The sequence below is a fragment of the Mixophyes fleayi genome, chromosome 11, assembly GCF_038048845.1.
Source record: "Mixophyes fleayi isolate aMixFle1 chromosome 11, aMixFle1.hap1, whole genome shotgun sequence".
Lineage (NCBI taxonomy): Eukaryota > Metazoa > Chordata > Amphibia > Anura > Limnodynastidae > Mixophyes > Mixophyes fleayi.
Window position 1 is genome coordinate 11,278,662 of NC_134412.1, and position 12,166 is coordinate 11,290,827.

Below are 12,166 nucleotides of genomic sequence, written 5' to 3' on the forward strand. Positions count from 1 at the left end.
AAAATTGACTCCTACCTTTTGGAGGACCTTGTCTAGAATTGTCATACACCTACGAGTCATTTTACATTTTGGAAAACATGTATGTGCCTTGTTGAAAGGTTGGATACACATGGACTTACCTGTGCAGAGAAGGAGTGATTTGATTGGCTACAAAGTGGAGCAGTCATTTTGAATGTAAACGTTGAGCAGTGTATTGGTCAAGACAGTTACACTGTCATTGTATTCAAACAAATGGATTCTAAAACATATATGTTTAGAATACGCTTGTAGACTACTATTGTCATGACGCCACTGAAACTTGCGCTTACTTCATTTTTGTTTAAGATGAAGTGATGCGTTATGCTGACCTCACACTAGCTGAGCAGACGCATCAATTTCAGGATCTCTGGGGCACGTTAATGAGGTCGGAAGATGACAGCAGACAATGGTCAACAAGGGCCAATTATGCTCATGCCCAATAGTGATCATACCAGTTTCGATAGGATCATTATAGCAATTTTTAGGCCATACATGTTGCTAAGTTGGGCCAAATTGCTGATATCAGGCTGTACAGCAAGCAATAGTATTATGTGCCTTAATGTATATAATGTATATTGAGTAGTGGCTATTTTAGCTTCAACCCGATGCATTAATCTCTTATACAGAAGATCTGTGGATATGTGGAGTTGAAGGGCGACAATGTAGAGTTCTTGAAGTGTCGGGTCTTAGACCACATTGAGACGAATGACAGATATGCATAGCAAGTGAATCTGCCAAGAAACACCACCAACATCCCAAGTAGAGTTTTCTTTCTGTTATATTATAACACTTTATACATTTGTTGCCAATATTCACAAGTATTTCTTTTTTTTTTATCTTTTTGCAAAAAGAAACCAAAACATTCCCCCCAGTAAATCAAACAAATACCTTGGATTTTTTAGTGATGAGCCATAAGGTGCCCCAACATAAACGCAGACCACCACCCTCCCTCCCCGCACACAGGAATGCAGAATGTGAATTCCCAGAATGCATTGCTTTGACGCACAGCTTGGAAGCTCATTTAGGGCCGATTTGGTTCTCCGGCCTCACGTGTATCTGTTATGAATAGGTGAGTGGACAAACAGACACCAGGACAAAGACACGCTTGGGGCAGGCCACCTGTTTTCTCTTTCTTTTGCGGGAAAAGCAAATGGAACCTCCTTTGTTGGTTGCTGTTTTTGGTGAGGGATAGATGACATTTTTTTGAGGGGATCCTAGGAATTATAGGCCGCAGTAAGGAAAAACATTTGGGCAACGGAAGCTTTGATCATTTCGCTAACCTAAGACTCCTTCAATCTCCGCACAGTGCAAATTACAAACATTAACAGCCTGCAAGGATGGAGTCAGTTTCCATGTCAGAATAACGCGATGGGTATTAAGAGTTGGCACAGGGGCTTGCAATCAGTGATAGGACCATGCAGACAAACAGCTAACAGTCAGACAATACTCAAGGCCCTTTGCTCCCCTTCTTTTTTATCTATGAAAGGGGAATAGGGTCTGTATAATACCCACAAGAATGTCACAGACACTGGTGATGAATGACAGGCTTATGAAACTAGAAGGGACTGTGCATTATCCCTTACGTATCCCAATGTTTTCATATTTTATTTCCTAGTTGCATACTCTCCCTGCTGTCCCTGATATGGTGGGTACAAAATCCTTTAATCACCCATCACCCAACTTTCCAAATTAATAGCTATGGATCTTCAAATCTTTGACTGTATGTCACGATGGAAAGCCTCCTACATGTTGCTCTTCAGATGTCCACAAAGTGTTCTGGAGGACAGGAGATCCAGGTTCAAAACATGGTCAATCCACTGAACCTTAATCGTATCCGCCTTATCGTAGACAGAAGATCCACAAGGTATCCTAGTAAATTATGGAGAAGATCTCATAGAGTAGGATATCTACTGTACTTTTTCCCCCACATTCAGTTCATGTTTTGCTTGTATAGTTTTAAACACGACTTAGTTGAAGAGTTACAGTCAATTGACGTCCACCACCGTCGTCAAAATATGGTATAAAATCCACACATACTAAACTGGAAGTATTGACGTTTGTTTGGCGAGAGGGTGAGGGGTTAAGGGTAATGTACACAATAATGTTGATCCAGACACAAGGTCAGTCAGGGAAGCCGTGTCATAACATTTAGGGTGTTTCGAGAAGATCCCTTTATGAATGGGAATGAGGTACGTAGGGAAACTACATTGGACTTTCCGTTCTCCTAGAGCTGAAGAGGTTTGCAGCTGCTTCAACGCTGAAAGGGGTAAAATTGTAAATTAATGTCTTCTAAAATACTAACGAGGTTCGTTTTGATTTGCGCTCACCTTCTTCTGTCAACTCCTCTCTAAAATCCTTTACTTGTCTTTTCAAAATTATATCCAGGTTGTCAACTTCTCCAAAGTAGGTCACACACAAAGTCCCTTTGTTCCTGAAAGTCACTGATTAAATCCACCTCTCTCTCTCTCTACTTTCACTTGTTAGAAGGCGCAGAAAGTCAATGATGCGTTTTTTTCAAAAATGCATAATTTGTTCCCTCACAGTGTTGGATTCCATCTAAAAAAAAATAATTGTGTTTTGTTGGGTTGTTTATGTTCTTTTTTGTTGTTGTGTTAACTTTTTTTTTTTTTCCTTCCATCGCTGCTTGAGAGTTATTTCTGGAGATTCACTTTTATTTTAGATTGTACGTAAGAGGGAGACTAACGTGAAAGACAAGATGATAAGAAGAAGAGGAGATACTGTGTTCATCACACTGTGGTTGGCGGAGAAACCGGGTCCTGGAAAAGAAGAAAACAAAGATCTGAGAAGATGGCAGAAAAAACACATTAAGCGCATTTAAGATAAGACTGCATCGGATTTCAAAACTTAAGAAGTTGAATTCTAGTTCACTTAGCTTGGGAATTTGCCCGAAGGCTTTACTGGCCTTGAAAGATGTAAAATATCAAAAGAAGTCCAATTTGTATGATATTTGCAATATATTTTAAGCTACTTCGGCCTTGAAATGATTCAGTTTGGATTTGTTGTGTTCTCTGTTGTACATGAAAGTCGTGCATACATTTAAAGAGAAAGTCTCTTAACCCATGCTGCAAATTGGATGGACAGCATGGTACAATCAACTCATAATTTCTTCCCCGTTATCCATAGACCAACGGGCAATTGATCATGACTGATCAGATGTCACTCAAGAATGGTGGAAATCTGGTCAACTGGTGACTTTATACTGCCAATGTGTGATCTTCAGTCACCCGTACTGAGTGATGAATGATTACCCAGACACTCATGCGAATCTGAATTTCTATATGACAATCAAGGCCGAACTGGGCCCACAATGGCTTGTTTTAGGCCTCTATTTCTATACCAAGTAACACAGATTTTGTGACTTTATCAACATCTTTCTAGATACCGAATCCAGGTAACAGTTTTTTTTAATATTGGCAAATTGTTAAAGTTATGATGTTATTAATTATAATATCCAAGTTTGCATTCAATTTCCTATTTGCGAGAATGAGATGCTATCAAATGGCAACCAAATAATTTAGATACATACATAAAACAGACACAAATATATACCGTACGAATACTATTTATGTTTTGCTGCCTCTGGCTCACATTCAATTGCAAACAGCCCGCAGACACAAATTATGATGATCAAAGCCGGGCCTCCGCGGGCTCACTTCCTTACCAGTCAATCAGAAGCAGCCACTGTGTTGAAATTGCTTGTAATTGGCTGGCGTCAAAATCATTATTCAGCAGCGTGAGTGCACACATGGGTCTTTTTTTCTGAGGCTATTTTTACCCAAGCTGGACTATAACAGGTTAAGAACAAATGTTGCATAATAAATTTAATAAAAGGGTAAAAAATGGATGTTACTGAAATAAACATTATGTCAAAATCATGTCTATGATGTTGTTGTTTTTTTTTTTTTTACTCTTTTGGTATAATGAGAAGGGTTCTTATGACCCTTGTTCAATATTTTGGGACCACTGGGTTGGCAAGGTTATCAATCCTGTTAATTCCGCCAGCCCCCATAGCCCAGGGGTGTTGGAAATAGCCCTAGTGCAAAGCTTATAGTCTCTGGGAAAGGGAAATATGGGTTGAGGATTTTGGAGAAGTATGCTGCCCAATTTTCAAATTTATTTATCTAAATGGGGTTTCAAGTCCGTATGTAACATGAAGAAACACCATTAAAAAGGAATGGGAATTGAAATGAATGGGAAAAGCTCGGTATATGAATAAAATGTTTTAGCGCACTCATCTTGAAGCAATCTCAAATGTCACAAACCAGTGAAAACATTTCCACAGAAATGTCATACTAACAGGAGTTATGTTTAGTATGCAAATGAAGGGAAACTTATGACCTGTTGTGTGGAGATAATATCATCTTTGTAGGACATTCTAGTAAGAAGTTAGGCCAATGTAAATAATCCCTGACTTGAAAGGTGTTTGTAAAGAGGTCATAAAAAACAAATTTGTATTTACACAAACTTTCTAGGTCTGACATTACAGAAAAGGGGGATGTGGCCGTGTGCAGCATGTTTAAAATGTTCTGTAAATCTAACAAATATGTTCACTTTGGGGATTCAATTTCGTATCGAGAATTGTCCCATTATTCCTGTTCTCCCAGCAGACAGAAAGCGATCATTTGTAAGTTTATCATTTCTGTTCTTTATTCCTTTTTATTTTACCCGAAACTTTGGAATTATATTTTTGTATGACATTTTGTTAATTGTTTTCACTTTTATCTTTGTGGATTTATTTTCCATATTAAATTGAAACAGAGGCGATCATTTGGTATATGATAACTCTTATGAAATTGTGATAGATTAGTTTAAAGGGAGAACCAAAGATTTCAGCTCTTCACAAAACACCTTTGCACCCGGAAGAAACCCACGCAAACACGGGGAGTACATACAAACTCCACACAGATAAGGCCATGGTCAGGAATTGAACGCATGACCCCAGTGCTGTGAGGCAGAAGTGCTAACCACTGAGCCACCGTGCTGCCCACAAAACTATATATTGTATCATAACTTCTGACATTTCCATTTTAAACTTAATTAAGTGTTACGATCTTATTTCCTAATCTGTTTGTTTTCCGCGTTTCAAAATAATTTCTGCTGTTTGTTATTATTACTCTATTTATCTGTTTGAATGTCTTGAATTTTGTGTAAGAATCTTCTTACCGCATCCTGCCATGTGTAAGAGGCATATTTGAGAATAATTATTTGAATATTTAAAGATTGCAGAATCTGAGTGCTCTCGAGTTGGTGATTAGGCAGAAGCTATATTACATTTTTATTTTAACCATGACACTGTAAACAGCTCAAAGTTTCATAAAAAGTTGAGAGAATAACTCCCACTGAAACTCATTATTCTATTGTCAGGACTTCTGGAATACATTAGAACAATAATTAATCTTTCCCATCGTCGATGGCAACGAGCTGTAACGAATATGTAGCACTACTTTTATTGGGTAGTAGACATTTTTGTAAACTTTCGAAAAGTGAAATATAGATCACAATAGAGTTTAGAACACAGACACAGATCGTTACTTTAATATATTTGCTTTCATATGCCCTCAGCCAACTTTCATTAGATAATTTCCTTTTCCATTTAGCAGTCATGTGTTTACATGAATAATACTTTGTTCACACTACTACCCCTGCAAGATCCCAGGAATGTGAATCTGGGATATTGCTGGGAGACAGAGACCCCCACCCTGGCAAATTCCTGGGTCAATCGGGTTTACACTTAACCCATATCTGCCCGGGTCTCCCTGGCAACATCAGAAAAGGAGCTTTGATTGGCTCCTCTTGTGATGTTGATCTTTTTTTTTTTTTTCCATCTGTCAATAGTTTACGGTGAGAAACCAGTTCAGACTGGCTTCTACCTTGGTTGGACCTGGAAATAACCCTTCAAAAGACCCAGGTACAATTCCCAGGTAATCCGACATGGGTAGATGCCGGGGACCCCTGCATCTACCCAGGCCTGCTGATTTTGAGCGTATCTTACGCAAAATGACTCTGCGCCTTCTCATTACCGACCCACACGCCAGAAAGCACAGCCCTGTCCGCTCCGTCTTCGTTCGTAAAGGACACATACTACATTCTACGACAGGGGTGTTTGCCCACAGTCGAATTACAGTAAGGGCGCGCAAAGTTCAAACGCACACAGCCACATCCGAATCAACCATTGGGCATTTCAAAGTTACTTTTTTTTTTGCCGTATCTCTAGAACCAGCTACAGGGCTAGTCTAAGTCCTGAGTTCTAGTCATGTCAGTATCCTATGATACTAAATGACTATATTATTGACATGTAACATTAATTGCTTAATAACTTTTTTTCTCTGTGCGTTCTTTTGAGATTTTATATTCCACATAGGTATTGTAGATATCCTGCGGTGTCTGGTCTGGTAGAGCAGACTAAACCCACACCGGTAGGCATCGCCACATGTATCTTTAGATCCGTTCCTTGTTGACTTCGGGAGTACACAGAGCTGATTTACGTGTGGTTTATAGCAAACGTACAATGCGCACAGACTGCGTACCTTATTGACTCAGGCCCAGATCGTCTAATGTCCATAAAGTTATTTTCTACTGAACATATACATCGATCAGCCACAGCATTAAAACCACTGGCACGTTAAGTGAATAACTTTGATTATCTGGTCACAGTGACACCTGTCAAGGGATGGGATATGTTAGGCAGCAGGTGATCAGTCGGTTCTTGAAGTTGATGTGTTGGAAGCAGGTATTTTCCACCCCTAACATGCTATTATTTGCTCTCAGTAGTCTTTTGCCGGTTGACTACCTGAAAACGCCAAAATGTTTTGATTGGCTAAACAGAACGTTTGTGACATCCACACAAAAAAAAGTAAAGTTAAAAAATACTATTTCAGGTTTGATTAAATAGGAATAGACTGGTTGACAAATGGATATAAAATGACCATAAGTAAGTGAGAAAAAATAGATTCATTTGTTAACAGTTTAGCAGTGAGGGTATTGAGCTCTTTAAACAGTGATTGTATTTGTTTGGCAGTTAAACAAAGTGCGAAAGAAGCGTCACAATCCAATAAAATGTCTGGGAGTAGGAGAGATAAAGGCCCCTATTCAGGGAAATCGAAATAAAAAAAAACAACAGCGTCGTTTTAAAGCGGATTGAAGCAATCTGATTAAAGCGGTGAAGCATGCGCTTGGGCTGATAGATATTCCCCAGAAAGTTACTGTCTTGATGAAGGAACCAGTTTGTTTTCTTCTACACAAGGTAATTAAGGAAGTCATTATTAAAGTCATATAATCAAGGGACTTAGCCCCAAAGGTAGAGGCAGTTGTTTGATTGGAAAAAGATGAATATCTCCCATTCTGTGAGGATGTTTTTCCTGGAACGAAGCTGAGCACAACAAACAAAGGCTAGATAGAGACTTTAAAAAAGTCTTCAGTGGTCGCAGGTGCGACGCGTAGACCCTGAGCTGCGTTGACAGCAATTTCTGAGCAATAAAGATGTGGATTGACACTCCACAACAAGCCTCGGAGGTAGGAGTGAAGAGGTCTGAGAATGCGAAAGCCTTGGCAGCCGACATTATGCCAGAGACAAAGTTGCTCGTGACGAGGCTGTCAGCCCCTCTCTCCGCATCCTCTCTGGGAGCTGTTTGGCTTCGGCTGTACAGAGGAGATAAAGATATAGAAATATAAAAGTAGTTTTTGTTGTTGTTGCATGCTAATCTGCGGAGGCGAAAGGACACTCAGAAATAAATTGGATGAACTTCATTTAAAAGAGTCGGTAAGTAAAAGTTTCGAACATGGGGACACAAATGAATATGGTATGATACGAGAACTAGCTAAACTGAAAGCTTCATACAAACTGTAGCTTCATACAGTAAAACACAATCATATCATGATCACCATTTATTTATATAGCGTCACTAATTCCGCAGCGCTGTACAGAGAACTCACACACATCAGTCCCTGCCCCATTGGGGCTTACAGTCTAAATTCCCTAACATACACACAGACAGACTAGGGTCAATATGTTAGCAGACAATTAACCTACCAGTATGTTTTTGGAGTGTGGGAGGAAACCAGAGCACCCGGAGGAAACCCACGCAAACACGGGGAGAACATACAAACTCCTCACAGATAAGGCCATGGTTGGGAATTGAACTCATGACCCCAGTGCTGTAAGGCAGAAGTGCTAACCACTTAGCCACCATGCTGCCCAAATCATGCACCAAACAGACATAGGTAGGGTGGGGGGGGGGGGAGTGTATAAAAATGTGACATCACTCTCAGGACATGTGATTTAGAAAGGTAGCTCCAAGATTGGCTCCCAACAAACAACAAAAATGGGAAAGAGAGACCATACAGCTATTTCAGCTTTGTATTCCTGGAAATTCGGTAAAACCGCAAGAGTTATACTCATATGTAGAAGTAGGTCATGGGCTGATCTATTACTGATTGGATGATGATGATGATGATGAGGATGAGGATTTCAGAGCACCAATTTGCATAATCAATAATTATTATGATTTTATTTTTAGACTCCCCCCTTTTTGAAATACAAGTAGATCATTATAGTAAGTAAGGAAGGGTGTTGATTACGAGGATATAGTTTGGAGAGAATCTAATCTCTGAACAATACCTTTGGCCAAATTACTCCCGGTACTGTGCTTTGAAAAAGCAGCTAAAAGGTTGGACAGACTCAATGTCAGATAAGTAAAATCAGGCGACCAATGAAGAAAGTGCAGCCGCAATGCCCAGTGCGTAGAAATAATTAGCATGTTCAGTTGGAGATGAACAAAGTTACAAAGGAGATATCAGAATGTCCACCGGGATGAATTACACGATGACTTCATGTGGATTTCACAAAACATTTCTTCAAAAATATTAATCGCAACTGACATTTGCACAGCTACCAATCCGTGATTTAATAAATGTGTCCTTTAGAAAGTCACTGTCAATCTATAGTAATCCTTTAGGACTCTTAACATTGCAGTGGACGTTTAAAAAAGGTTTGGTGGTCATTCTGACCTCTAACAAAACCAACGTTAACTATTTAACCATTAGTTGTAGACAGATGAACTGATCTGGGTTTAATGTAATGGGTTTATCCACCTAAAGTTAAAAATTAAAGATGTACTGTCTGTGGGTGTCAGGAGATTCCATGCGGTTCTGTCCGCCATTTTTTACCTCTTGGCGCAGCATGTCTAGGTGCTACCTCCTCTCTCACTGGGCGGTCGCATGACCGCAAATCTCAGAAACAATGGCATGGGGCACGAATTGTAGCAGAATTGTGTTTGGCGTCCTGTCACTGTCAGTGATCCTGCTGTATTTTGTATACTGTTGGCTCTTGACCCTTCGCTTGCTACTGGACTACTCTCTTGCCTGCTGCCTGTCCAGACCCTTGGCTTATTACTGGACTACTGTCTTGCCCACTGCCTGCCCGGATCCTTGGCTTGTTATTGGAATGCTCTCCTGCCTGCTGCCTGCCCAGACCCTTGACTTTTTACTGGACTACTCTCTTGCCCACTGCCTGCCCAGACCCTTGGCTTGTTACTGGACTACAGTCTTGCCAGCTGCCTACATAGACCCTTGTTTTTTTACTGGAATACCCTTTTGCCTGCTTCCTGCCCAGACCCTGTGCTTTTTACTGGAATCTTCTCTTGCCGCCCAGACCCTTGGCTTGTTACTGGACTACACTCTTGCCTGCTGTCTGCCAAGACCCTTGACTTGCTACTGGTCTACACTCTTGTCCGCTGCCTGCGTAGAGCCATGGCTTTTTATTGGAACACTCTCTTGCCCGCTGCCTGCCCAGACCCTTGACTTTTTACTGAAATACCCTCTTGCCCACTGCCCGCCCAGACCCTTGGCTTATTACTGGACTACTGTCTTGCCCGCTGCCTACATAGACAATTATATTTTTACTGGAATACCCTCTTGATTGCTGCCTGTCCAGACCCTGTACTTTTTACTGGACTACACTCTTGCCCGCTGCCTGCGTAGACCCTTGGCTTTTTACTGGAATACTCTCTTGCCTGCTTCCGCCCAGAGCCTTGGCTTGTTACTGGAACATTCTCTTTGTATTACTGCTTCTTCTTTAGTCTTGTATGAATTGTTAGTATCCCTCTTGTTCTACCCCCAAATCCTGCTATCAGCCATAATAGTCTCTGGTATACCTCCACAAAGTCAGCACATATTTAACTCCTTACTACTACCAGATAAGCTCTGGTGGACATCAAAGTACCAGTGATTATATAATGCTTCTATGGGAACGACGACTGCTATAGGTGAAGAACCAGTCTAGACATTTCTAGGAGCTCATTTAGCGTTTGCGTCAGAGTGGTACATTTTGAACTACAACTTGTCGTCCTGCCCATTGAGGTGCAGGAACAACATGGTCTGAGAGGCACTGTTATAGGATTGTAGGAGCAAACACCAGCATGACTGGCGGAATAACGTTACGGAAAATGATGGTTATAGAAGTATAATCGTATTCTTAACTCTATTTCAACATTAGTAAACTTGATCAAAGCGACGCAAGAAGTTTTAAAGCCTTATTTATTTCTTTTTTAAGTGATAAAAGTTAACTCAAATAGGGGTTGATTGGGGGGCTACCCCAAGCCCACAGCTAAGGGGTGGGGGAGGTCTATGCCTGTTCTTTACCAATTTCACAAGAGAGAGTATTTATTTTATTAATCAATAACTAATTTAACAGTGCAATGTCACATAGGACACATCACACACGTTGCTCTACACAAGGGTGATCATGGAGCGTCAGCTGCAAGGCTAGTGTACTGTTGTGAGCCAAGAAGGATCTGCTAATGATGGGGGCAAACAGCATTAAGCATCCCCCACAAACACATCCCCTTCACCCCAACATTTACCCCCACTGTCCATGCTTACAGTCATGAGCTCCTATTAACCTTACTATACACACCGTTCCTTGTCACTCATTGGTTGTTAGAGTTCACTATCTAGAAATAACAATTAGAGCACTATAGTGCTGAAATATTGAGGAATCTGTCTGTGCCTGCAGTTAATGTGCTGGGCAGCAATTACCGATTGTGGCTATCCAATCAATACAGCACAATGGAACAAAACATTATATATATATATGTGCAGGCACTAATAATTATTTAGTGACATTGCTCAAAGGCATAAATCTGAGTTAAACTCAAAGCAACCAATCAGCAATGAGCTTCTGTTTAGGGTCAGTTAACCAATGCAAGCAAAAATCTGATTGGTTTCTATTTTACATATTGATCTCTAGAGATATTGTTCCCAGATCTTGTATAATGATGGTAAGCAATCTATGATGTCATGTCATGCTGGGATTTATAGTTCCAGAGCATCTGGAAGCCCACAGGGAAAAAAAATATATGAAATGCACGAATCTAAACTGCTTTATATATTTCATGGCTTACTGCAGTCATGTCAAGCAGACAAGTGAGTTAAACCCTACTTGGACCACTGTGTAATCTATTTGTAGCCTCGATGGTCAACATATTTCCTTTAAGGATAATAATTGCCTAAGAATAGAAACAAATGCTGCATATTAAGGTTTAACATGGACAAAGGCGAAAGCAATACGGGCTTACAAGATTTATCGAGTGCTACTCTACTTTGACCCTGCTATTACCAAACACCCAGCCCTCTGTCAGGAAACTTCGACCTAGTGTAATATAGCTTTTCCTAATAAACTCTAGGCAGGCCCGTGGGAACTTTTACCTTTTTTCTCCCGCAACTTATAACAGTTGATAAGTATAATTGGGTAAACAGGCACACTGCAAATAACATTTCATGGAGGGAAGAAAAGGGATGATTCTAATCTCAAAGCAATTATCTGCGTTATGTTTTATCAGTTCCTCATAAAAGCAAATATTTTCTATATTTGGAAGTCGCCTTAATCTACTGCCACATCTTACAAAAGTGTGCTTAACGAAATGGGAAACAAACTGAACGGGACTAGTTTACAAGGGGGACAAAATGTGGGCTTCACGTTGGATGCATAAACCTGTCTCTTAACTCTGGGCCTAATGTTTCAGTTTGTAAATGAAAAACAAAGTAAGAGGTCTATTTACCAAGCTGTGATGAGCCAAAAATGGCCATCACAGCTCTTCATTTAATTTATCAAGTGGTTCAATCAGAGATT

The 12,166-nt window shown here is 40.3% G+C and overlaps 1 protein-coding gene across 1 annotated transcript in view; it reads right to left on the bottom strand.

The window, feature by feature from the left end:
* Positions 1 to 778: 778 nt before the first annotated feature.
* The window catches only part of IGLON5 (IgLON family member 5), a 275,347-nt gene continuing 263,959 nt past the window's right edge, over positions 779 to 12,166 (bottom strand). Inside the window, exon 8 of the mRNA XM_075191097.1 lies at positions 779 to 2,795. Within this exon, the coding sequence (XP_075047198.1) occupies positions 2,695 to 2,795 (101 nt within the window). The 3' untranslated portion in view covers positions 779 to 2,694. The remainder of the gene's footprint in view (positions 2,796 to 12,166) is intronic.